The sequence below is a fragment of the Tenrec ecaudatus genome, chromosome 10 (genome assembly GCF_050624435.1).
Source record: "Tenrec ecaudatus isolate mTenEca1 chromosome 10, mTenEca1.hap1, whole genome shotgun sequence".
NCBI classification, from domain to species: domain Eukaryota; kingdom Metazoa; phylum Chordata; class Mammalia; order Afrosoricida; family Tenrecidae; genus Tenrec; species Tenrec ecaudatus.
The window spans coordinates 153,295,857-153,323,771 of NC_134539.1; the positions used below are offsets into that span (position 1 = coordinate 153,295,857).

Genomic DNA, 27,915 nt, shown 5'->3' on the forward strand with positions numbered 1-27,915 from the left:
TTTGTAATCCAGTCAAGAAGCGTTTCTTGGGCCAACCATAATAAGCACAGTAGCTTAAAGGGGCTGATGACGAAGAGCAAATGAATATCAGGCTTCAGAACTCCAGGACCTTTTAATTCAGATGTGGGATTTTTCGCACAAATCTATCATTTATAGGGTCCACACTGTTCTTTGTACAAGAGCCACAACCAAAGTGAAAAATTAAGTTTTACTGTAACCAGTTCGGGAACTCTATGGTCATGGCAACTAGTAGGCCACAAAGGGTCATCGGCTCATGCCGGCATACACTCCGTATTTTAAGAGCCACTAAGTGGTACAGGACTCAAACTTTACGGGCTGCAGAGAGCAGGGAACTTGTGAGGGCCAAAGACATACTTTTATTTTTACCTTGTACTTAGCATTGGTACTCTGTAGCCACAGTATTTGCAGCCAAATCGCCGTTTATGGCTTGTTCAGCCTCTAGCTTTCCTTTAACTTGTCCATTTCTGTGAATGGCACCAGCTCTCCCTCAGCCTTGGGCCCTTTGCCTCAGTGGGCCCTTGTGCTCCACCAGTCTGTTACTGCCTTCCTTTTCACACACTCTGGATTCTGACTCCTGTTTCCTATTCCACCGACATCTGCCCTCAGCTTGCCTACAACAAAACTGCATCCTCAAAACAACAGCTCAATGCCCTGTGGGTTTCCGAGACTGTTACGGGAATAAAAAGCCTTTCTCCCGAGCAGCAGCTGGTGGTTTCGAACTGTGTACCTTGCTGTTAGCAGCCCAACGCGTAACCACTATGCCAAGTGCATCCTGGCTCATGCTAACATTTCCTGTGAACCTGCAGCTTAAAAGGGCACGCATATTCCCCATCCCGCTTCATCCTCACAGACATCCAAGGAGGCTGGCATCGTTATTTTTCCAACAAGGAAAGAAACGGGCATAGACGTTACTTGAAGGCAGTTCCAGCCTGGGCTCTTCTTCCTCTACCATGTGATGACTCCAAACCCAGATTCTCTTTCTAAAGCCTGGCCTTGGTGGACATACTGAATCCAGAATCTAGTACAAAATGCCCGTCTAGTTCAGCAAGACAAATGCCCACATACCTCACCCTTCCACCCTGGCCCCCACTTGAAATCTGAACCTAAACAGCCTGGCCCCCAAGCCTGTTCTCCCTCTTCTTAGCTGGCCAATTCCACACAAGTCACTCAACGTCCCAAAGCCCGGGCTAGTGCATCTGAAAAGGCTTCCTCATCACTGAGGATGAAGAGGGTCACAGGGCTGGCTGCCAGTGCTAGAGGAGCTCACCAGAGCTGGCTACTTGCCCCACAGGACACTTCCCCAGGCATGCATGCCCCTGCTGCCAGTCACTTCTGTACTTTCAGTTCCCCCAACTCGAAGCCAATGAGGACAGGAGTGCGCACCTGAGGCCCCACAGGCACCTCTGAGTCTTCATGCAGCATTACCTGGTGTGTCTCCCCCCGCCCAATCCGACGGCTTTATCGACACAGCACACAGTCACTGTATGGAATGCTTTCTTTCTCTAAATCCTCGGAATCTGCTGTCAGTCTGCAGATATGACTAAAGTAAGGGTCTCAGAGATACACGCACACAGCTCAGCTCTAAGTCCCTAGAAGTTTGAAAACAGACCTTGACACAGAATAAAGCTTGCTGACTGATGTATACAATGTGGAATGAGAATTTGTAGAAATTGATGGCTTCAATCTTCTTCATTTCACATCAACTTATGGGCACTTGTTACTACAAATTCAAAAAGGGACAGCAGTTAAACTATTTAAATTCTTAAATAGATTATTTCAAGCAAGAATAGTGACGGTGACGGTTTCTGTGCATCACCAGACCAAACGCCAGAAATGCAAAGATTCAAGACCCCATGCCACTACGTTTCTGCTCTCACTTGGAAGAGTGATCAACCTGAAATGGAAGAGAAACTCTGGCTCCTTCCTTTGCTTCTCCTTAATCCAGTATGTGAGCCTCTGAGACAAGGTCTGTGGGCCAGTTTGGGCTACCCTGCTTAGCGAATGAATTTCTGATGCCACCAGACGGGCACACCTGTGGACAGCGCAGGGCCTGAAAGAGCGAGTTGACTTCGGTACACACTTTAACTGTCATTACTAAAAAAAATATCTCAACAAGTAGGCTTTCACCTCTGCTATGAGGAGGACAGCATTACTGACACAAAACAGGGCCTCTCCCATTCCTCAGGAAGGAGCAGGTAAAGCTGAGCCCCGGACCTCCTCTTGGAATTAATGGCTACAAGCCAGGGCCCAGGAGAGATGCACACTTTTTCATTATCCTACACACAGGACGTCAACACAGAGCACTCGTGTGATCCGGCTCTGTGTGTGCCACTTGGACAGGTTCGAGCTGGCTTCTCCGGGCAAGGTTTAAAGAGGCGTTTCTGCACTGAGGATCAAAATCCCTACACTAGGCCAGGTCTCCAGCGGTGGGTCCAATCGGCCTGTGCTACCTTTAGATGCTGGGTTCCGGTTCTCAGAGCACTTGGACCACTAGTTCATTGGGACTCTGCAGGGCAGGCCCCTCCTCAGCCTACCTCAGAGTTGTAGCAGCAGAGAGAAAAAAAGGTATCTGAGCATCTGTGAAGAGACCTCTCCTCTGGAAGCTGCTCTCCAAAGCCCTGGGCTGTGTAAATGATGCAAAATAGAACAAACCCTCCTGCCTGCTTCAACCCATTGTTCCAGTTTCTCACACTCACAAAGCCTAAAGAACAAATCTGTGCCAGAAACAAAAATTGGGGTAAACTGGGAATATTTTTGCCAGCAACTTCTGAGGGGAAAAAAACCCCAACACAACCCAAACCCCCAATTAAGTATTCTTTAAAACGTATGCACCACCACTGCCATGGTGCCAGACTCTCAGCAGAGGAGGGCGGCCACACTCTCTGATTTCAGACTGTCGTCCCCTTCCTTCGTCGAAGCAGAAAGCCTCGCCTTGCTCAGCACAGAGAGGGGCTGGTGTGTTTAGAAAGATGATCTTTCAGGGAGCAACCAATGCTGAACCCCCAGCACCCTGGGGCTCCCACAACATCTGTGCAGTGAAGTACAATCATATTGTATAAAGATGCAGAGGAAATCGGCTGTGAAACCTAGGCCAGGTGGTAGGAACAAGCACACCACCCTGAAACTCAGAAGGGGCCGAGGCCCCAGCAGCATCAGCCCTGACTCTGCTAGGGCGCAACTAGGTCTGGGAGGCAGACAGTACCGGCTGCAGGCTGATTCATATGGAGAGGTTTGAGCATGGAAATTTCCCTGCCAAACGTATGAACTAGCATTCGGCCAGGTTTTGGTCATGGCACTGAGCCCCAGGAACCACTGGGGCAGGGGGAGCCAGGAAGGCGGATCTAGGATGCTGCGGCAAGAAGTCCACGCGGATGCCACAGGGCACTGGGAAGAGGAGAGCATAAAAGACGACCTGCTCCGACCATGAGGGAAGGTCAGAGGCCAGAGGCCAAGGTCAACAGGTACTGAAGGTTGTTTCAGACAAAAGGAGCCACAGGCCTGACAAAGCCTTCTGCTCAGGGAACCCAAGCAACCAGATGAAAACGGATCAAATGGCTGTTCAAATACAGCCACTATAGGATGGCTTTGCCCTCCTCATTCCTGGCAATTACTGGCAAACATGCTGATCAGCCGGTTTTGAGAGTAAGAATATGAAATGGTACAAAATGTTGGTGCAAGTTAACACAGAGAATCAAAATGACTCTACAATAAGGGGTAAGACTTTGCCTAAGATGATTTACGTAAAACAGAGTTCTGAAAAGACAACACAGTAATTATGGTTTTGCTAAATTCCAAGAAATGCTGTCTCTGCTCTCTGCACAGGCCTCAGACACTGCTGTGTGCACACCGAGCTCAAACCACAGGACCCAGACAGTGACACAGCAACCCCAATTACGAGGAGGCAGCCGAGAGACACTCCAGAGCATCTTACAGTGCGCCCCGCACCCGTCCCCAGCTCCCAGTAGATGCACTGTAAGAGTATCCCTCTGGCCCTCCCACTTCCAGATGCTGCGCCTGGTGGCAACAGGCTCCAGCCTCAGCTTTTGCCCAGGCTGGAGGGGGCTCGGGAAAACTACAGCTCACAAGGAAAGGGAGCAGAGTTGCAGGGAAGGCACCCGAGGAAGGGAAAGCTTGCCCCCAGCCCACAAAGCATTTCCCCAATTCTGCCCCCAAACACAGGGATCACCCACGCTCTGCAATGAGAGGAGACCCGAGTCCTGGCATTGGAAAGTGCGACTCAAAAGCTACTCCTAACACAGACAATATTCCGGTGGCTGCCCCAGACAATTCCTCAATGACAGAAGCACCAGCCGCCTGGGATGCTGCCCACCTGAAATCCAGCTAGAGCAACCAGGAACAGGGTTTTATAGAGAATCTCAGTTCACTTAAATGTACCCAGCTGTGGTTACGCAATGGATTACAAACGTCAAGGTCAGCAGTTCGAAACCACCACTGCTCAGGGAGCACAAGGAGGCTTTCTGCCCGTGAAGAGCTGGCTGGTCTCAGAACTCATAGGGGCAGCCCCACCCTGTCCTATAGGGTTGCTACAAGTCAGAGTCAATCTGGTGGCAGTGAGTTTGGACTTGGTCATGCACAGCTAGTGGTCAGAGTGCTGACTAGTACTACTTAGAGCACCATGTGAATTTGAGGTACATGGAAGCGATGCAGTTTTGGTCCATCTAAAATGTCATTACTAAATCCACCACATGAGAAAGAACATCTTCTGCAGAAATGTCAATCAATTAGCAACTTTCATAAAACCATTTGTCACTCAGCAGAGCCCGCTCATTTCTGGCAATTACTGGCAAACATGCTGATCAGCCGGTTTTGAGAGTAAGAATATGAAATGGTACAAAAGGAATGAGAGCTGGGAGGTGAGCAACACAGTGAACACCGGAGACCCACGAGGTGAAGTGCACACACCTCCCAAGGCCTGACTCCGGCACTTCACAAACCCACAGGTTCAAATACAAATTTCAAAAGTTGAATGAGGCAAAAACAAAAGCAGAGTCAAACGAGCAAATACTTAACGTATTCAACAATTCACGCAGAATGTGGTGTCCTCAAAGTACGGACCTTAGGTAACTCTAGTACATACAGCAAACCCCTCAAAAGCCCTCCCCCTCGTCCTGGTCAGAAGGGACATCTCCATGTATCTTCCAAAAGGAGTCACAGAAAAGGGTGAGACAGGCAAGGACACTGCCGAGGGAGGTGCAGCGCGGCTCTGCGGGTTGCTGCAGGGAAGCAAGCAGCAGAACTGGCCAAAGCAGGCCCTTCCCTACAGCCCAGCCCACCACTCGGCTTTCTCCTCTCTTCAACTGAGAAAACAAATTTCTTTTGATTAAAGCGCCACACACACACACACACCACTAAAATAAATAAATAATAATGATAAAAGGAAGAATTTCTCAAACGAAAGACAAGTGTTAAGAGACTACACTGCCACGCTCACTGCCGTTGTGTCCCCGATTCAGAGACCTGACAGAGCAGAGGAGCTCTTGCCCCATGAGTTTCGGAGGTCGTAACTCGTTATGGGAACAGAATGTCTCATCTCTCTCAGACTTCGAACTGCTGACTTAGTGATTAGCGATTCAAGGCATAAGCCACTAGCCACCAGAAAAACAAGCCCGTTGGCCAGAGTTCGGTTCTCCTGGCTTTCCCCGTGGACTAACACTGACTCATCAATTGTACCAAACACACTACACCAACAGGGAAAGCTGGTTGTGGAAAGAGAGCTCTGTGTCTCATCTTTGGCATTTTCCTATAAATCTAAGTGTTCCAGAATTAAAAGTTAATCATCTCTTTCTATTTGCCTTGGACTGAAAAAAACCCAAAGACAAAACCTCCTGGTTCCAGACAGAGAAGTGATAAACTCTGTTTCCATGCCAATGAAGAGGAACCTTCCGCTGTTTGAGTTACCGGAATCACAGTTTTTCAAAGGCATGTCTGACTCTACTTCACTGGATCACCGCCGTTTTAAACTCCCTAGCCGGCTCTCGGCTGGACCCAAAATTCAAAGTCAGCGTCAGGTGATGCTCAGTGCCGTGCACTGGTAACCTCCCATATTCTCCCCAATACTAGAGCACCTCCTCTTAGAGGAATGTGGGGGGCGTGAAACTTAAATCTGAAGACACTTCTCTCGTCATGTATGAACTTCCAAGGCAGGTGGCAGCACAATTGCAGTACTTCAATGCACAATAAGGTACAGGTCTCCCCCACAGCATTGCCAAATCCACTGGGAGGCAAACTGCGTTCCAAATAAGGTTAGCAGTTCAAAAACGAGCCACTCCGTGAGAGAAAGCGGCAGCTTTCTGCTCCCATCCAGGGTAAAAACCCACAGGGCAGTTCTACTTTGTCCCATAGAATCGCCAAGTGTTGGAACGGATTTGATGGCGGCAGTGAGTTTTGTTGTTTGACGGTGGACAGTAAGCTTTGTAATTTTAGAAGGGTCCATGCAGATCAAGAGTACCTGGGTGGGCAAAGCAGTCCTGAGCAGTTCTCATTCAGCTCAGATTTCGGTATCTGGATCTTACGGGTCAGCTTTGTACCTCCCAACAAGGCCCCTTCAGTAGCATACTTGAAACGCCTGGTCTACAAACGCATCACCTGGTCTCAGCTCACTCTTAGCACTCAGCACATGTCTGTCCCCTCTCCACCTGACAGCTACTCATCCACCAGTTGTTAGGAATCACCAAGTACTGAATAGGTAGTCATAAGGACTCATCAACAGGCTGCCCTTCTGACTACTCACATCAAAAGGAAAAACTAACGAAGCAGCCTAGCTGACAGCTAACAGGGGCCAAATCAACTTTCTCCTCCAGCACAAAGGGAAACGACCCCCAGGAAAAGAGCCCTCCACAGGTTTACAAGAACAGAAACCAGCTAGGGAGGCCTGACAGGACACATCCAAGCTGAAGGAATTTGGGGAAACTCACAAACAGGGACATTCAACCATATTTTCCCATAAGGGGAAAAAAATCACAAGGGCATTTTTTTTTTTTCTGAAAAAGCACAAAAAAACACAACAGCGTTTTTCTCTGGGGAGGAGGACATTCACCATATAAATTTAAACAATGAGTGCCATATTTCTGTTTGCTCATTTATTTAATTCCAAAGCAGCTGTCTTGGTGACAGGAAAAGAACAGTCTTTCCTTTACCCTATCTTATTAAATCAACCTAATCAATATCTAACGAGAATGAAATGAAGGCACTTTAGCCACATCAAAATGTCACTAATAATTAAAAATCCTTATCCTGTCTGCTCATTTTACTTTTCAAATCCAGACGTTGACATGACAGAAGGAAAACGAAGATACAAATAGCCTTCGAGCAAATCTGCCTGCATTAGCCATTTTAATCCAACCTGTAGACTGCTCTACACCACATTAAATAAATACATTAGAAAACACATGCCAGCGCCTTCCTATGCGGTGCAGAAGACAGACACGCTAGCCAGAACTAGACATCTGGGCGGCAAGGTCAGTGTTAAGGCCAATTTGTTTATTAAAAGGCTGAATGGCTTTTCCTTTCTACACAAGTGTCCGGAATTGCCCTAGACCACTTGGAGGACCCATGCACCTCCTGCACGTAGAGTCTAGAATAAGACAAGCCGGCCCCGCCCCCCATGAAGCTGCAGAATGGCTTTCTCTTTCCTTAAAAAAAAAGTAAAATTGGCCTTAAAACGTTTGTAAACTGACATCTGGAAAAAAAATTTTAAATACTGTTTTCTTTATTGTTTCTGGTTACAAACTAATGTTTGCTATGGAAGGTGGAGTTCCCCACCAAGCCCCAAACCCAGGGAAAATCCACTGCCAATCACATGAAGTTTTAACTTTTGCTTGTGGTTTGGGTGAAAGTTTACAGAGCACATTGGTTTCCCAGCGATCCAGAGAAGCCCCTGGAAGTGAGGACGTGTGTCCACTAAACACTACTACCTATGTAAACACTGCTAGTCTATGGCCCTCCGCGGCCTCTGGCCTTTGAAAGCTCCACACTGGCAGCAGGATCTCAACACACCTGGGTTCTCTGTCTCCCCAACCTTCTCAGAACAAGCTTTAGGAGGGCCAGTCTCCCTCTACAAACGTCATTCCACCCAAAGGTGAAAGACTGAAGCAAAACTGGGTCTATGGGGAGAAAAAGGGACCCCACAGCCATGTCTGGGGGTCCTCGGCAAGTGCTTCAGCTCTCCAAAGGACTCACTGAACCTGACACAGCTGGGAGGGCCCAGGAACCACTTCAAAGACAAGCAAAAAACAAAGTGTGCCCCTGAAGGGCTCTGTGCTGCCTTTGAGCACGTCACAGGCTGAGCAAAGATGCTTCGTCATGTCCCAAATCCCATTACCCCAGCGCCATAAAACACCGCCAACTGTGCCATACTGACCAACATGGAGATCGATGGGGAAAAGACACAAGCCTTGGCTGTGTTATGCATTCTGGCCAGGAGCAGGGGGCTTGATCTCCAGTAGGTAAAACCACTTGCCCAGCCCTTGAGGGTGATGGGGCAATCTATTACAAAAGCCTCCCTTGGTGATGATGAGCGGTGAGCGAACTTACCAGTAGAAACAAGCTGTAAGATGTGCTTTATACAATTGATGTATGTATATATATGAACTGTGAAAAGAATTGTATGAGCCCCAATAAATTGTTAAAATTAAAAATATATATATATATATATATATATATATATATATATATATATATATATATATATATATAAAAGAAACAAGCTGTAAAAGTACCCAGCCACAGGGACACGGTTAGGCCAATTATAGCATGTTCACTTCATGTAACACACAACCATAAAAATAACGAGTAGCACTAACACAGGGAAATGTGGCTCTCACTACAAGGCTGGCATTACAGAAGGTGCTCATCACAGTAAAGCCTAGAAGGGTTCTCTAGCAGTGAAAATATAGGAGGAGGGGATTTCTCATTTCCCCTCTTTCTCTCTCCTCAGGTAAGAGAGTAAAATGGTCAAGCGACATTCCCAATATTGCCCAAATGTGGTCCTCCTCCCAGCACTCCTTTTCAACGTCTAGGTTTACCTGTCGAAATAAAGGTTTATTTAATAGTAGCTTGTAGAAGACATGAACTAACAACACTCTGGTGGCACAGGCTCCATTTCTGTGCTCTGGGAAGCTAAACTTCAAGGTCCTAAGTGCATTCCCTCCCATCTCAAGAGGAACCACTGTTTCCTGTCCCATTTGGACACACCTGGGCTTTGGGGATTTTTATCTTTTACCTTTCTGTGACGTCTGGAGTTTCGAAGTCTACTGTTGGATTGAAAAGTGCATGCATTAGGTGACCGTAAAAGTCATTGCTGGGCGAAGAAAACAGCAGTCAACAGTGTACTGTAATTATCAGTCGCTGCAGTGATGGTAAAGGTTATGGCAGAAAGCGGCCCACGCGGGCTCTAGGGGGCTTTCCTGCCAAGTCGAGAAGGAAATATATGAAAAGATTATTTATAGCATTTTTAGGATGTAAAAAGGTTGTTTTGGGAAAATCCGCTACTTCCGGTGTCGGGACTGGAGCAACTGTTCTCTCCATTGAGGCTCCAACAGGTAATGCAGGAGCCTGTGTACAATTACAGTTCCTGCACAACAGCCAGTTCTTCGTCAGTCCCTCGGAAGTCTGTCTCAAAGCTGGGCTCGGCTGCCCCACGGAGCCCAAGCCAGGTGCCTTCAGGCTGAAGTTTACAGCAGAGTGACCTGCCTTTTGGGCAGGTATTGGCAGCCCTAAGAGAGCTTTGTTAGCATTGCCCACACAGGGCAGAGGCCAAGAGAAGAAACGGTAGCCTGAGTATTTCTCACCTGAATGAACTTACCTAGTCAACCCGTAATCTTGAGTACTATAGCAATGAGTTGTTAAACCCAGCAGGAAACCGAGCAGTGGGTCACTAGCTCCTTGGATCTGAGCAGAGTCAGGCTGCCCAGCACTCAGAAGGGAGAGCATCTGGGAAGCCTGGGTGCTGGAGGAGAGGCACCTTGGTGGCAGTTGGAATCCAGCAGCTGTTCAGCACCCACTGCCCTAGAAGGGTCGCTTGGAAACAACCCAGTGGCAGTGAGTCTAGAAGAAAACACCAGGAAAACCAGCTGCCACTGAGTTGCTCCAGAGGGTTTTCAAACACTGGCTTTGTTTTTCCAGAAAACAGTGCCAGGCCTTTCTTCCAAGGCACCTCTGGGTCATCTCAGCCTCTGACTTTAAGCTAGGAGCCAAGCATGTTTAACATTTGTGCGGCCCGAGGACTCCTAAGACGGGGCAGAGGAGCCTTCTTGTGGAGAGCTCCAGGTAGAGATGGGGTGCTCAGACCAGGAAGGTAGGTACTATCGTTCTCCTTTCACAGATGGGGCAGCCAGGAACAGAGGTTCCTTCCGTGGCCTGTGACAAGCCCGGAGCACAGGGCTTCCCTCGGATGCCTTTCATTCCCCATCCTCAGGGAGCTCAGACTGAAAACCAAGTGACACTCAGGGGATTTCAGAAGACAATCTGGTGGTGTGGGCTTATGTGCTCGGCTGCTAACCGCCCAACAACCCACGGAAAAAACAGCAATCCGCTCCCACGAACCTCACAACCAAAAACACCCTGTGGGCAATTTGACGATGGCACAGGAGTCTCAGGGTCACACAAGTCACAATCACTCAACAGCACCCAGCAACCACAGAAGCTGTGACACTGAGCGTGGCTGCAGCTGGTGGAAGGGCTCATCGAGCCAGCGCCGACTCTTGGGGCTCCACACACAAGAGACAGAACACTGTCAAGTCGGGCGCCATCCTTTCCACACTTACGTTTGAGCCCACTGGACCAACCCATCTTGTTCAGGGCCAAAGTATATGAGACGATGTCTCGTCTCACCATCCTTGCTTCTAAGGAACATCCTGGCTATACTTCCTCCAAGATCTGTTCTCTCTTCTAGATGTCCATGGTACTTTGAGTCTTCTTTGCCAACACCTTAATTCAAAGACACCGAGTCTTCTCTGGTCGTCCTCATTCATGGTCCAGCTTTCACATGGACAGGAGGTGATGGAGAAGACCATGGGTTGGGTCAAGAGCACCTTAGTCCTCACAGAGACAGCTCTGCTCTTGAACATGGTTAGAGAGATCTTGTGCACATTTACCCAATGCTACAAACCAAGTTTGAGTTCTTGATTGCTGCTCCCATGAACATTGAATAATCAACTTTAGGCTGAGAATTTAGCCACTGGAAAGAAAATAAACAAGCAACCAACAAAAACAAGACCTGAGCAGGACAGCTTAATTTCTTGGAACACCTTTCAACGTAAACTAGATGCAAAGCATTAAATATGAGCACCAAAAAGAGAAAAAGTAAGCCCCATCTGAAATCCACTCGCACCCAGAGCTAACTGTTAGTGTCTGGGGAATCACCTGGAAAGCTGTCCCTGCGCACAGTAAAAGCAAACAAAAACAGACACAACTTCCCCTCAGAGGCACTGTCTCCCCAGTGGGCTCCTGTTGGGCACAGAGACGTCCCCAGGTCAAGGAGCATGCCTCCTGTACTGCGGACATGTGGTCAGTGAAGAGCAGTCCCTGGAGCAGGTCTGTCTCATGCTTGCCAAAGCAGAGGGTGAGAGGAAGAAGGAAGACCCTCAGCAAGATGAATGGGGCAAGCTGGCCGCCACAGTGGTCTAAGATGGCAACGATGGTGAGGTTGGGCTGGGGTCAGGACGGAATCTGGACTCCATGAGGCCTGGCTATGAATCCAAACTCAATCACTCGCTCGGCTTGGACAAGTTAGTTTAGCCAGACCCTCAAGAGTCCTGGTAAGTACGATGGGGACAAGGTGCCTGCAAGGTGCCTGTTGCTGCTAAGCACACCACCCAGCTCAATGCAAGGGCACCCATGGCTCTCAATGTTAGTGTCACTGTTACTTATTAAATAACCTCGCTTTTAATCTGGATTTCTTCCACTACTGAAGCCAATTTACTTTTGACAGGATGTCTGGGCGACCGGTCACCCAATAGGAAATGTTTGGCCCTGTCCTGGCAGGCAAGCACAGCAGGTCTGCTTGTCTGCCTTACTCACCCCTGACAGTCAACAGAGGTATAATGTAATGCAGAAGGAGCAAGGCAGTTAGATACAAGATCAAATCCAAGCTTTGCCACTTATGAGAGCTCCGTGAGCCTGAGCGAGTGACCTAGCTTCCCTGGGCCTGTTTCCGCACCATCTCAACAGGATGGCAGCACTGCTGCGAGGAGCCGTAATGGGCAGCTGACTGACGTAACCCAGATGCTTCATATTCAGCAGTAACTGTCCTCATGATGTGGTGAATCTCCAAAGACCCCAAAGGGACATGAGGAACGCGGTTAATTTCCTTGCTCATTCTTTCTCCAAACAGAGATGACTGGCCTTCAGCTAGCTGCGCAAGGAACTGAAAGTTCATTCTCAGCACCGACTTGGAAACCATCCATTCAGCTGACAGGAGAAAAATATAATGAAAGGCACGCAAATTATTTGCTGTAAGAGAACTTAAGCAACACATCGCTGTCGTTATTAAGTCCTAAATGCAACTGGCTAGGTTTAATCAGCAAGAGAGCTAAGAATTACCGAGTCTATAGAGGAATGGTGATCAAAAGGGGGAAAATGCAGAACAGATTGTTACACCGAATCCAGACTTTCTGGACCCTCAGTTATCTGTAAACCGTAGGCCAAAAATATACCCTGAAGGTTTCTTAAAGTCAAACAAAGTAAAGAATGCCTGCCTCAAACAATATACTCACTTAAGAACTATCTATTGCATTCTTGCATATACTATACCTATTACATAAATCCAGGAATGGGGGCAAGGGGGAGACGGAGACACACACACACACACACACACACACACACACACACTAGGAGAGGATTTGCTCCCCAAAGCACATCTAAAGTGTGCAGGTTATGTGCATAAGATGTGTTCTGTGGGACCAAAAAGACAAGAGCGACTTGGGGACGAGACAGGAACCTTCTCTGACTGAGAGTGGAACACCCCAGAGACAGAGGAGCAGGGCGGCACAATGTCACGAAACTGTGCCGACAGAAACCATTGATTGCTGCATGTTTCGCTGTGTTACGTTCAACAACAAAAGTTTTTTTTAAAAGACTGGTAAGAACTCCTCAGTAAGCAAAAAGGACACTTCTACAATTAGGACTTTAAAATGTGGGGGCTGAAAAAACTCCCTAATTTTCAACTTTTAGGTCTCTTTATTCTGTCTCAAAATGTGACTTCTTGCATTGGAATTCAGGGCTTAAAGCAGTTAGAAAATGAACGAGCCAATCAGCAGGCATTCCTGCCTCAGTTACAAGGAGATGGAGTCCTGCATGTCCCAGTCGAAAGGCAGAAATCCTATGACTTTCCTTCCAAGGTAACCTGATGATGTCAGCCCTCCAGCCCCTCCTCCATTTTACTGGGGCAACCATTGCATCAGCTACTTCCAAACTCCCTCCATCGTCCACATGTTTTTCTGACCTGCCTTCCATTCCACCGAGACCTTGGTTTCAACCATGCTTCCATCTCCAGCCTGTTCTAGTATTCCTGTCAGTCACAAGTACCCTTTCCCCCAGCCTTTCCTGGAAAACCCTGCCCCTTCCTGAGGCTGCCTTCCCAGGCATCTCACAGGTCCTGTTCCCATCACACCTGTGCTTGAGTCACAGCAAGGGTTTTCTGGATGTCAGTGCAGAACACTCTGACTTGCCCGAAGGACTCTGGTCATGACAAGGTGCAACACCAGGTTCTCGTGCCACTAAGTGCCGGCTCACCACCAACTCTTCGTGGTTGTGTGGTTTTGGACAAATCATGGAAACCTCTCTGGGCCACCATTTTCTAGTCTGTACAAGAGTGAAGTCTAGATTAGGAGATTTTTAAAGGCTTTCTCCTGTTCTAAAAATGCTAATTTTCTGTACACACATGGCTTCACTCACCCCAGACCTGCTCCCGGAGCTGCCCCCCACACCGGCAAGTCTAGAATAGACCACCCAGCATTGAGACGGAGGAGTGGGGCAGACAGCCAGCTCTCTTCTGAGGCCGGCCTAGAGAGAAGCAAGTAGAAAGGATAAAAATGTTAAATGTTCCTTTCCCTCCTCTGCAGCACTGCTGAGGGTTAGCTATGCACGCGTCTACGCGGTGGGGCAGCCACAGGCACCCCAGGGGAGGAGTCTTGTTTGCTGGAGGCACAGTGGTTAAAGTGCTTGGAATAGGACCCAAAAGGTTGACTGGTCATTCCCAGAGAACCCCTGGAGCTGCCTCGGCCTGCCCTATAGGGCGTTCATCTCAGGCAGGCAAACCTAAAGCCTGCAACAGAAGAGCAACACCTTTCACTTTTCCGCCCAGCATGCCAATCCCAAGCAAGAAAAAACAAGCTTTGATACAGGAAAATATAATCAAGACAGGTATGTGAAGCATTGTTTCACCTTAGGCTCCGGTAAAATGTTTTTGTTTTCCCACTTTCTTCTTATGGGTAAAGGAGACCTGGTGGCCCAGTGGGTTATGTACCGGGCTGCTAACCAACCACAAGGTCAGCAGTTCAAACTCACCAGCCACTCCCCAGGAGAAAGATAAGATTTTCTACTCTGGTAAACATTTATGGTCTTGGAAACACACAGGGGCAGCTGTCCTATAGGGTTGTTATGAGTCAGAACTGCCTTGATGGCAGTGAGTTTAGCCTTTGAATTTTCCCAGTGGATGAATGCACAGATAGAAATAAAGAAGTGGTCTGCGTCAGGTCAACCAGGAGTGAACCAAGAGACGGAGGCGGTGAGAGGATATGGCCCTCTGAACCTGGGACAGAGTAGAGGGCTCGGCCCATCTCTAATCTCACCATGACCTGTAATTCAAGTTTATCCACTACCCACCTTCCCACGACCTCATCATCAAGGGAAGGTGAATCAACCCTCTTTCACTCAAATTAAACCCGCCAATGCTATTCCAGTCACTTCTGTGACATGTGTGGGCTCAGAACTAATTTCCCCAAGAGCGATCAAATCCAATCCAAGCCTCCGGAAAGCGACCAGCCGCTCCTGGAAGACTCCGATGAGGAAGACTTTGCTTTGCTCCTGACGGCTCTTAAAACCAGCCCTGGCGTGCCTCTTCTTTCAGCTGTTGTAGTTAGGAGACAACTACTGACTCCCGCCTCCTCTTTGTGGGGGGACTGCAGTCACAAGCTGACTAACAAACAGCAAATGGCCACTGCTCCAAAGCAATGATGGCTTTAGGCACGATGTCCCAGTCATCTACCACATGGTAATGCACCAAATACAGGTTTTCACTCTCCCCAAAGGAAATCTGACCATGAAAGTGGGCCCTGATTCCCCGTCCCCACCGCCCTACACATGTCCAAAAACCCGGGACGCTTCTCCTAAAGCGTGACCTGAGCACCGACCGTCGCACTTCAGTCCAGACTTCAGGAGAACGGAAGAGAAATGCTGGCCCAGCAGTGGAAGGCCCAGCCTAGGAATTCTTAGACCTCACCCCCCCGGCTTTGTTCTCATCTGCTGCTTCAGGGCCAGCCAGGCCAAGGATGGAGGCTTAAGAGGAAAATGGGAACTGCCAGTTTCCACATTCGAATACTAAACATAAACGGGCAAAGTTAGGTTTGTATTATAAAGGGAGGGGAAAAAACAAAACCCCGCACCCCAGGGTTTTGTACAGACACAAATCTGGGTGCTTAAAGAGCCAATCTCTTTATGATATGATGAGCAGATTATCTGCTGCAATCAGTAATCACCTATGAAAACACCAAATTATCCCCTTTGTCCACCAATGACACAGGGTAATTTAGCAGTCTGAGTTAGAGAGACTAATTTCTAGCTAAGAAAACAGAAGCTCTGGGTCGTTCTAAAAGCCACTGCCAGTCTGCCTGCTCTGAAAATTTAGTGCTGACTTTGAGCACAGGCACAGGAGCCCACATCCATGCAGCTGTCGACCCTGATTGAGCTTTTCAGTGTCACTTACAATACACTTCTAACTAAGAAAACTACTCCAAAGGCGACCTCAGAGAACTCCTTGACCTGTACAGGGCAGTGGTCACTATCGGGAGGCCCAATGCATCTCTCTCTCTCTCTCATGGTCACTATCAGTAGGCCCAAGGCATCTCTCTCTCTCTCTCTCTCTCTCTCTCTCACACACACACACACTTTCATAAAGAACCATATTTTTAACACTTAGACTTCATTCTAAGCGTTAAATAAAATTCTAAGAATTTCCTTCAAAGGTAACCAAATGAGTGGGAAATTCCTAATAATCATTATCACAGGGGGAGGAGGCTAAGGGCGGCTATTCACAGAATGAGATACTGAAAATATTCAACATGTAAACCTTTAGGTTTTAAAGTGGACACACTGCCCAGGGAGCCCCTGCAGGCCAGGACCCCCAAGCCAGCCCCTGAAGTCATCTTTAAACACACACCAACAAACTAAACTGATCAAGTAAAGAATGTCACCCTTTAAGTACTGTGGCCTTTTTAAAACAATAAATAATTATTCCTGAAGCCAAAGTGTGGATGGTAACTGAACTGTCAATGGAGAAGTTTGGGGGGCAGTGCAGTGAGTATAAGTCAATAGGGGTGAATCAACTACAGCGAAAGAATAAGAAATGTTGCCACAATGGGAAGACTGTAACAGCCTTCAACATTAACACTTGCAGAAACTGTTAAACGGGAGTATGTTTTCCATGTCTCTATGTAAATTATATATACTTGTTTCTATAAACAAAAACCGGGTGCAGTAATGTATTAATAGTTTTTGATAAAGAAGGTCAACACGGATTGCTAACACCCACCTTTGTCAAAATCAACTGCAAACCCAAAGGGCCCAAGGATTCGGGCCCACTGGGGAAAGGGTGCAGGGCAAGCCCTGGTGCAAACCATGGAGCGCACTCAACATGGGCTACAACTAGTGCAGCAGCTTATTTCTAAACTGCCAGCAGGTTTCTTTTCTGCAAGCAGAGTTTAATAAGGGGTAAGCACTCCTCAAGTTTCTTTTGAGAAAATCGAAATCCGATTGTACCCTAACTAGTGGAGCCTGATTATTTCAAGGGCCATTCGCTTTTGCACCCAGAATAAAAAGATACACGGATGTTCTTGGCTGAGTTTGTGCACAGCCATCTCATCACCCCTGCAGACCAGTTTCCGAACCGCCAGGAGTGCATTCTAAAAGGCAGAACTCTTCGGGCTAGGTCAAAGACTGACAGAATGCTTTCCCATAAATATTGCATGCTTAAATCTTTAAAGAAAAAATCAAACAAACAAACCAACAAAAAAACCCAAGCTTCCTATGTTTGTAACACCTTACAAGGCAAATCAGTCTGTGCATATACTTCTCACTGTAATCCTATCACTTGGACTTCACGTGCAGCATCACCACTAGCAACACACAAGGAGAGGCAGCCACACAAAGGCAGTTAACGACCACACGCCACCCCAACTCTCCCAAGTCATACTGGATCTTCTCCTCAGCATCGGGCCAGCTCTCCGGAGCACTCGGGCTGGCAAGTGCTAAGGTGTGGGCTGGGAGGGGAGCGGCTTCTTTGTGTTCCCAGGGCGGCACAGGAAGGTGAGGCCAGCTCTGGCCGGAGCTCAGTCACATCAGCACCTACCTTGAGGATGTCCCCCCGTTTGAAGCTCAGCTCGTCATCTGCAGTAGCTTTGAAGTCATATTTGGCGATGGCTTCCATTCTGAGTGCTGCTCGGCGCTCCGCAGCCCGAGGCAGGGGGAAGGGAGTCTTCCCTGCTGAACCACACCGGGCACTGGGCACTCTGCCGCGCCTCTCTCTGGGACGTGCTCCTGCGCTCGGAGACCACAATGCCACCCTGGAGCAGAAGAGGGACCATTAAGAGAAGGGGCCAGGATTGAAAGCAGCCCCGCCCTGCCGAACGGCCTGCGGTCCCAGCCCCCACGCCCCCTGGCTCCCTGGGCTCGGCCTCCTCCCTCCCTCCCAGGCAAAAGCCCGGTCGCCTTCTTCCTCTTTCCAGCCTCAGCCCCAGGCGACTGACAGGCCCGGCGGCCAATGGCGGCGGCCGCGGGAGCGCTCCCAGCACTCACTTCCTCTTCCTCCTGGCGGGGGGCGCGCGGGCAGCAGCCGCCGGGTCCCGGGCAGCCCCCGCCTTTCCTCCCGGCGCCCGCCGCGCCGCCCTCCTCCCCGGAATGGCACCCCTAGCTTCGCCCAGCAGGCCCAGCGCCCTGCCACCTCCAGCCTTTCTGGCTCCGGGAGAAGGTGCGGTGGCGAGAGCAGCAGAGCGGGCTTCGGTCCCGAGCCACTTTTCTGAGACTCCACCGCTACGGCTCGCGGGCAGCTGGAGCCGCGGACCTCTCCCGCTCCTTTTCGCCCGTTTACGCTCCAGCTTCCACTTCCAGCTTGGTCAGCACGCGGTGGGGGGCCGGGCCAAGCTGTGAGTGATCAAGCTGCGTAGAGGCGCCCCTCCTAAGAACACAGCCGGACGCGGGTCTGTCTGTCATCCCCACCCATGCAGTCACTGAAATCGATGACGAAGTTTAGCAAGCCAGGAGCCCTGGCATTTCTAACCCGCTCAAGACGTGCGCTCCTCAGGAATCCCTCCCCCTGCAGAATCGGGGCGCCCCAGGATCGCAGGGACAGCACCAGGGGCGGGGCGGTGGCGCCGGGCGGGTGGCCTGCCTGCCTGCCTGCTCTCCAGGGTCGGGGACCAGAGCGTCTCGGTAGGAGTACTACTAAGTGGGAAACGGCATTTCACTCCAACCGCTGTGCGGTGTCTCGTCCACCAAAATGGGGCACAAGCGGACATCTGCATGCCGAAAACCAGCTCCCTCCTTTCCTTGGTTACCAGTCACACTGCTAGGTCAGCAGTTCGGACTCAAGGAAAAGCAGGAGGCTGGCCCCTGAACCGTGCGGGACTCCAAGGCCGCTGAGTCGGAATCCACTGGAAGGCGGGGTGTGGGGTTGGAGTTTTCAGCGCGCTGTTTCTCGGCATTTGAAACAAAAGCAGCAACAGGGCACTGCACTGGCAGCCCGGGCACAGATATTTATAGTGACACCTCTCTCGGATAATTACCCCCTAGCAGAGAGCTCACTTGAGGGGTACAAGTGATTATTAGTCTTTTGTTCTAAAGTTAACAACTGGGCCATGAATCAGGCAGAGCTGCGATTGCGGGTGGGCACATGGCGAGAAGAGATCAGTATTTCCCGGAGAGGAAGGGAATCATCTGGTAAGATACAGGCCTTCAGGCAAATTCTGAAGGCCAAATGTTCCCAAGCAGGTAACCAACAGGCCAAACCGATGCTGACGGATCAGGCCATACCTGGCTCTCCCAGTCAGCTCTGTAGCAGCTAAGGAGAGGGCAATTTCTACCAAACATACAAAACACGAAGATTCCTGTCAGCTATTTCTTTTTGGGTGTCCTTAAATGCCTTTACATGTCCTCAGGCTGTACTCCCCAAAGTAATTTCATTTTTATCAAACTAATCCATGTACAAAATTTGAAGGTGGAATACTGAAGAAACCGCTTTCCAGCCCAACAGCTTCATTTCTCTTTCCAAGTTGTCTCTTTGGACCAGCATTTATTTCTACTGCTGTTAAAATTTACCCCAGCTATTATCTACAACCAAGTCATAGATCGATGGTTGGACAGCGAGTTAAGCACTGGGCTGCTGACTGAAAAGGACCAGCAGTTCAAACCCACCAGCCTCTTCTTTTGGGAGAAAGCCAAGGCTGTCTGCTGCAGCAGGGACTCCGCCTCTGAAACCCTCAGGGCCAGCGCTCCTCTGACCTGGAGGGTGGCCCCAGCGTAATGGGTTTGGTTTTAAGATCTATTACCTGGCAGACAGGAGGTGGCTGGTTGACTCCTGCCAGTTTCCCCCTTGCCCTAGCCCAGTAAGACCACCTCTCCGGGTTTCTTTAGTATTACATTGTGATGATCACTGAAATAATGAACGACACCCACACTTCCTATTTTTGTACAGTCCTTCAAGATTTCTCAGAAGGAATGATCGATGTATGGCAGCTTTTTGCCCAGTTTCCAAAGTATAGCTACTTTTATTTTTTATGAACCCGAAAGCTCCGTTACATGTCTACCAGTAGGTGCCAGTTCTTTTTAGCGGTGGGTCGTTGGGGTCTGATCACTGGAACTCTTTATCAGTGGTGAGGAACCAGGAATGGTTGCGCAAACGTGGAAACATACATACGTCTCTATTCTTGAAAAATGGAGATGGACAGAAACTCAAGACTCAGCAGCTGGACGCCAACTCTGCCATCTAAGGTTGAAGACAACCACAGTGTAACAGAGCAGCCACAACCCATGAAACACAACATTGTTTCAACGACGATTACTTAGTAACTCAAGCTCCGCCACCACCCAGGTCTCAGAGAGAAAGCGAGGCAGAGGGGCGCTCGGGAAAATCATCTTTCAAGCAGCTGCTGCTTTGTGAGATAGTCTTGGGAGAAAACGAAGACCAAGCACAATCAATACTGGCATGACTATGCCAAATAAAAACTACCCCACCACGCTCTACTCATTCAGCATACAATGGAGCCGCGAGCTCTAGGATGCCAGGCAGGGTGCTTGCTACTGGGTTCTAATACCTTCAGCGCCCACATTCCAGCAGGACTGATGAGCTTCATCTTTGGGAGAGTCAGCTGACAATTTTTAAAAGCAAACCCTTGATTCAAGCAATTTTATTTCCAGGAATTATATCACTGTACCAGTGACACAAACCACAATGGGCATGCTGAATCACATGATAGGCTGATTTAACGTAACTTTACTATGCCTGGGTAAAATGGCAAATGTTTTGTCACCTATATATTCACAGTAGAAAAAGAATGACCCCAGTACATAAAATATATACCTGATCAATACCCACAACTATACCTCTAGAATATCTTTCTCAATATAACTACTAAAATATATTATCAATTTAAAAAACAAAAAAAGCCTTGTAGAAAAATATCATTTATTCCATTTCTGTAAGGCAAGGTAATGTGAGAGTACTTCAGTCTTCTTGGAAAAATTCCGTGATTGTTTCATTCCATTGCACATACACTTTCTAAGGGCCCTCATACCTGTGTCAGAGTGTGCTCCCCATCCCCCAGGTCAACAATGGCCATCTCCAGGATTCAGACCCTGCATAGTGTACACCATACATCTCACTGCTTGCCAGGAAGTATGCACTACTCTCTAGTTAAATAAAACAAAGGCCCAAAGGCAGCTTTACTACTGATTAACCAGCTGGGTGAGTGACACTGAAGAAATAGCTTAGATTCTCTACCCAGTAGCATCGCTCAGAAAAGGGCTAATAACACCACCTACCTTGTAGGATCATTTTAACCAAGAGATAAGGCATGTAAATGGCTTAGGACAAAAAGTCCGGCATAATACCTGCCCAAGAGGTATTAACTAGCTTGATAGGGTTTCTTATCAAATAGTGGTCCATGAGGCTGAAGCTTTAACTAAAGCAGGCATCCTCAAACTGGCCCACCAAGGACATTTATCCGGCGCGCAGGGTGTTTTTGCCCCGTTTGTTTTTTTACTTCAAAATAAGCTGTGTGCAGTGAACATAAGAATTTGTTCATAGGATTTTTTTTTTAAATCTATAAGCCGGTCCTCCAACGGGTCTGAGGGACAGTGAATTGGCCCCGTTTAAAAAGTTTGAGGACCCCTACTCTAGAGCTCTAGTTCCATGCATTTTTCTTATTAGCTTCTTTCTACTGTAATAGACTTCTAAAAGACGAAGTCACCATTTTGGTATGTATGTAGAAGCTACAAAAAAGCTTCTGAGTTCATGGGAAGATGGAATTAAAAGGGTAATAGAAGTTTTCAACCACTGTTTGGAAGCCCCCATATATGTAGATGGAGTCTTCTGTGGGTTAGGCATTTGGCTGCTAAACCCCAAGGCTGGAGGTTTGAACCTAACATCCCCCTCAGATTAAGAAAGGTGAGGCTATCTGCTCCATTAAAGACTTACAGTCTCTCTGTTGAGTCACAATAGATTGGAAGGCAGCCTATTTGGTTTTAGATATTTGGAATGGAAGTACCTCAGGCAACAGTCTAGGGCTCAGAGGACTGCATCCCAGTAGTTCTGGTCTGTGGACCATCTGCATCAAAATCAGCCCATTGATGTGGGATGCCCGCAGGACTTCAGGACCTCAGCAGTGCAGGGTCTTAGGCCCCACACTGGATTTGGAATGCCATCCCCCCAAGTAATTCTTATGCTTACTAAATTTTAAGAATCACTTTGATATGACAAAAGGTTGCTTTGTCAAATGTAAAAATTTGCATCAGCTGGTCTCACACTACAACCAATGCTTTTGCATAAAGTGAAAATCAGATATATTCAACTGGTACACCTGGAAAAAGGGCAAGGTTCATGCCTTTTGAAGAACCAAGAATCTTACTGGCAGTTCAACACTGCTAATGGTAGGGTAGGGGGTGGTCCTGAAGCAAGCAAATAACAAGGTCACTCCACAGTGCCCTGAGGCTCTCAATTCTGTATCTCTCCGCCCCCCTCCCCCCACACACACACATTTCTCCACAGAAGATGATTACCCTTCGCCTGCTCCCTCTAACAAGGACAACACTCTGGCTGCCCGGCCAGCCGACACAACAAGAACTGAGAAGAATTTCTGAGTATCGTTTGTAACATCCAGAAAAGCAATCCTCCCAAATCTGAATACACAGGCACAGCAGAGAAAGTAAACCATCCCAACATTTCAATATCATTTAAACGTTTGTCTTCCGTCTCAAAGGTGGTGGGTTACAAGAATTAGCTACTGCTTTAAAAGCTTGGGGGGGGGCGGAGAAAAATGGTAACACTGGGAGGGAAAACTGACCAAATCAAGGTAATTCTTTTTGTCCAAAAAGAACAAACAAAATAAAGACTGCTATAATAGGGAGAGAAAGGCAGCCAGGTAAGAGTCCTCTTACAATGGGTCCGCTTCAACTGATTCATCAGGGTCTACCAACAGAAGTCCAGTCCTATGTATTTTTCATACATACTAGCTTAGTTCTGCTGTAACACAGGCTTAGTACCGATGTTCACTTTTGTCTAACACTACCCACCTCCACCAAAAGTCAAGAAGCCACCCGAGAACCCCAAGGGGCCCGGATTTTTCTGACAAACATAAGGGAGAGAAAAACAGAAGCCGGATCAAACATGTAGAAGGGGAAACGACAGCACAAGGGACAGAAGCAGACCACACTTGTGACCTGGAGGCTCGATCGATTATTTAACGCGTGAATTCAGCGCTTGGAGCCCACAAGGTGGGGTGGGGTGGGGTGGGGGTGGTTTACAGCTCGGCGGCTCGCAGGGCTCTCTAGCAGCCCTTCTGGCTGCCGGCACACAGTGGAAGCCCAAGAGTAAAGGAAGGTAAGCAGGAAAGCGGGTATGTATGTTCTCCGAGAAGGAAAAATCGGGACTCGATACAGCAACTGAGATAAATAACAACGCCCAGCGCCAGAAGCCTCTTTTGAAAGAAAAATTGAGGCAAGGAGGGGGCTGACAGTAAGGAGGAAGGGAAAGCAGATTAGCAACACCACCCCCCCGAAAACAAAGGGGTGGGGTGAACAAATGACTTGCATTACACAAGCTTTTAGTGTCCGTTCCATAGAGCAGAGAGAAGTAGCGACAAAAAGGGAAGAAAGACGGGGCAAAAAAAGCCTCAAAGTGAAGCGAGGAAGTCAACAGACTGACGCGACTTTCTGGTCAACAGTACCAAGTACCCAAAGTACCCTTTCAGCTCCGGTGCAAACAGGACAGGGACAGCATTTGAAGTCAGCCCCTCAACTTTTCTAAGCCAGGCGCAACCCAGAGGCTCCCAGCTGCAGACGCGCAAAGCGTCGCTAATGTCACATGTCACCAGGGCTCCCCTTCTCGCCGGGACCTTTACACCGCCACCCCCGATCGTGCCTGCTCTGGTTCCCTCACACCACTTTTCCAGGGAATCGCTGGAAAGACAGGCGACAAGAACGAAGGCACCCTTACCGGCGCCGGCTGCACCGGTCCTACTACCCGGTCCCGAAAGGGTTGGTGGATTCCCTCGCAAAATTCCCGACCGAGACACGGGCGGCTGGTGACGTGGTGGCGAGCAGGTCGCGGGAGCATCCCCGCGCCGGGAGCCCGAGCCGGATCCCCCGCCTCCGGGGCGCAGTCAGACTGACTCACGGACTCGGCGCCCGGGCCTCTCCGGCTCCTCCCGGCCCCTTCTGCGCACACCCACACGGAGAGGGCACGGGGTTGAACCCGAGTCACTCGGGGAGCACCCGGTCGCGACCCCCGGAGTCGCGGGAGGACGGTGCCCAGGACGGAAGCGCTTCCAAAGAGGGCGCGTGGAGTCGGAGCCTCGGGGACTCCGCTCCCGGTCGAGGGCTCGCCGCCCGGCCCGACTCCCAAGCCCGGCCCGGTGCCGCTTTCCGCTGCCAAGCGGGGAGGAAGACGCGCCGAAGCTGCGCCGAACGCCGTCGCCCCAACTCACCGAGGCGCAGCGGCTCCGCTCTGGCCCGGCCGGCCCCTCCGAGCGGTGCGAGCGGCCGCCGACCCCGCTGCTGCTCCCCGAGGGCAGCGCCTGCTCCTGCCGCCGTCGCCGCCCTCACCGCCACAGCCGCCGCCGCCGCCCGGTCGCCGAAGCAGCAGAGCCGCCTCGCTTCCGCTCCTCGTCCGGGTCCCGCGAGAACTGCCCCGCGCGCCCCGCCCCGCGAGACTCCCTCCGCGCCCCGCCCCCTACCCCCACCGCCGGCGGAAGAGGCCCAGCGCGCAGGCGCGCCTCGGCGGCCGGGCCCCCGCCCGCGGCGACCAGCTGGGTGCCAGGGCGCAGGCGCAAGCCCGCCCCGCAGCAGGTGGCTCTCGGATGGCCCCGCCCCCGGGCCGCTGTAAGCTGCTCGCTGACGGCGGGAGCCGGGCAATTAGACCTCAGACACTTAAGGAGGTGTGATGCTTGCCAATCCATGATCACGTCCCTTCCCACCCAGCAAACCAAGGTCATGCAAAATAATAACAACAACAAACGCAGCATGAAGCGCTTCCAGAAAATCAGGTCTTGAAATGTTTCAGAACCTGGTCTATACAGACTGCAATGTTGGATGAATCAATGCGCTGGTTCATTGATTGAACCACCAGGTACGTCGTCGTCGTCGTCGCTGTTAGATGCCATCGTACCTGTTCCTACTCAACAGCGACCCTAGGTACAACAGAATGAAACACTGCCCTGTGCTGCGCCATGTTTACAAGTGCTAAGTTTGAAGCTGTTGTTACAGCCATGTGTACTCCATCTCATGCCATCAAGGGTCTTTGTCTTTTTTGCTATGCTTGTACCTTACCAAGCATAATGCCCTTTGTTGGGCATAGAAGATATAAAGGAAACTGGTGGTGCAGTGAGTTACACTTTGATTGGCTATCCGTAAGGTCAGCAGTTCAAATGCCGTCGCTCAGCGGGAGAAACATGAAACTGCCTGCTACCATAACAATTAGAAGACTGCAAACCCGAAAGAGCAGATGTGATGAGGAACACACACATACACACACACACACAACCTCAAGAAATTCAGAGTCTACAAAAATTGAACAAAAAGAAAGCCAGGCATACCATTAAGTACTGTTGTAATTATTGGGGGGTTGCAGGAAAGGGCAAAAGGATGGGGAGAAGAATCGTTGCTCAACCCCTCCCATAGAAAACCTTTACAGAGAAGGCGGTGGATGTGGCTCTTGAAACGGGCGTTGAGGGATGAGTAGGAGTTTGTCAGGCTGAAGAGGCTAGGTAAGGGCACCCCAGGTACCGGGAACAGAGGCATGAGAGAGAAGGCTTTTTTCCAAGCAAGGCTGAGGCGGTGACGCCCACACAAAGTGGGCTAAGTGCAGGGGAGTGGCTGAAGCCGAGGCTTGAAGAAATAACTCTTCTTTCTCGGTTCCAAAAGCTCTTTCCAATTCAAGGACAGAACAGAACGTATATTGTTAATGTGCTCTCTGGAAGCCAACAGAATGGCCTAAAACGCGAATGACCAACCATCTGATTCTAAAGAGCAAATAAGTCTGTGGAAATAATCAAGATGGAGTGCTCTTACACCAGATATTTATTGATCCGCAACTGCTGGCAAGGCATGATGCCGAGTAAAAGACAGGTCAGACAGTACCTCTGCTTTCAGCAGTTTAGAATCTGCACAAGATTTGCTGAGTCTGCAAAACAAGCTGTTGCACATCTCCCACCCCCACCCCCCAGGGCACTACTGAACTAGATGCAAGACTGCCAAGGAGGGAGGGAGCCATTACTTATGCCGATGTACTCAGGGAGGACTTGGTGCTTGAGCTAGAACTTGAAAGCAGGGAGGAAAGAGTGATGGATCGGCCAAGAGTTCAAATTGGCCAAAGCCCAGGATCCAGGGGGAGGAGTCTTGAGAAAGCAGCCAAGATGCACAGCCTGGGACTAAATGATGTGCAGCCGCTGAGGATTTCTGAGTCCATGTTTGATAAGAGGTGATAAGGACAAGAGGACCCTCGAGTGAGCACCTGATACACCCTAAAGACAAAGCTGCTGTGTGGGTTGGCTAATATCCCCATTTTACAGCCTTAGCAACAGAGACTTAGAAAGATGCATCATTTACCCAAGGAAAGCCACATATAGCAATCCCAAGATTTTAATCCATCTTGTCCCCAAACCCATGTCTCAGCCCCATCTGCCCCACCACCACACCCATACACACACACACACACACACACACACACACACACACACACTGACCCTTGGTTCTAGAATGGTGGCCAGGAAAATAGAAATAAGAGAGAAGGACTGAGCCAGACCCTGTTAAGCACTTGCTATCAAGTCTCTCCTTACTCATGGCGGCCCCCTGTGTGGCGGAGCAGCGCTGTCCTCTGTAGGGTTTTCAATGACTGCTTTTTCAGAAAGAAGATCACCAGGCCTCTCTCCTGAAGTGCCCCTGGGTCGACTTCAACCTCTAGCCTTTTGGTTAGCCTCCAAGAGCAATTGTTAGTCCCATCCAGGGGCTCCAAGACCCTATTTAGCCAGGTTAAGAGGGAATGGGTGTTCTAAATGGAAGGCACAGCAGGAAGCGAGAATTCAAAGCCAGTTCTCTCCAGGAGGAAGAGCAAAGAGTAGAGAAGGCCATGGGTGACACGTGGCTGAAATGGCAGCGAGGCATTGTCCCAGATGTGGGACATGATTCTCTGTGACACTCAAGCAGCAGTGGGCTATGGTCAGCCATTCCAACATCTTGTCCCTCTGGCGGCAGGATAGAAAATCAATGGGGACTAAGAATTGTACCAACTACATGATCATATCACACGACCTTTGAGAAAGCCTAAGTGATCTGGCCCCTGCTTGCCAGCCTTACCCACTCTTTCCCCAACCCTCCCTCCTCCGCCAACACACTCCCTCCAATGCAAAGCCATGTGTGGTTTCCCAGAGGTGCCGGCTCTGTTCAGGGTCCTTATCTGTGCGCATGCAGCTTCCTCTGCCTGCTTGGCAATCGCCTCCTCTTTAGATTCAAGCCCACTTCTCCGAAACCCGCCAGACCTCCCACTTTATCCCATTACTCGTGTTGTTGCTTCCCTGCCCACAAATGGTCCACAAGCTCCAGGACAGAGAAGGACACACCTTTTCATAGTGGTATATTCCCAGCCACCACCAGCAAATAAATTTAAAAGCAAACAAACAAACAAAAATCTCACTGCTATCCAGTCAATGCTGACTCACAGCGACCCTACAGGTCAGGGGAAACTGCCCCAGCGAGTTTCCAAGACTGTAACTCTTGACAGTAGAAAGCCCCTTCTTCTAGAGGAGAAAACAACAACAGGACCCACATGCCCCATGTTCCAGGGGGACATGGGAGTGGGGGAGGTGTGGGGAAGGGACAAGGGAACAACAAGTGATCCAAATTGGTGGTGAGGAGGGTGTGGGAGGCCTGGTAGGACATGATCAAGGGTAATGT

General features: G+C 49.5%; 1 protein-coding gene across 1 annotated transcript in view; it reads right to left on the reverse strand.

Annotated features, from left to right (window-relative positions):
- GRB2 (growth factor receptor bound protein 2) overlaps nucleotides 1-24,635 on the reverse strand; it is a 68,476-nt gene extending 43,841 nt beyond the window's left edge. The window contains exons 1-2 of the mRNA XM_075562211.1: nucleotides 24,453-24,635; nucleotides 17,606-17,819 (exon numbers count right to left, since the gene is read on the reverse strand). Coding sequence (XP_075418326.1) covers nucleotides 17,606-17,683 — 78 coding nt within the window. The 5' untranslated portion in view covers nucleotides 17,684-17,819; nucleotides 24,453-24,635. The remainder of the gene's footprint in view (nucleotides 1-17,605; nucleotides 17,820-24,452) is intronic.
- Nucleotides 24,636-27,915: the final 3,280 nt, after the last annotated feature.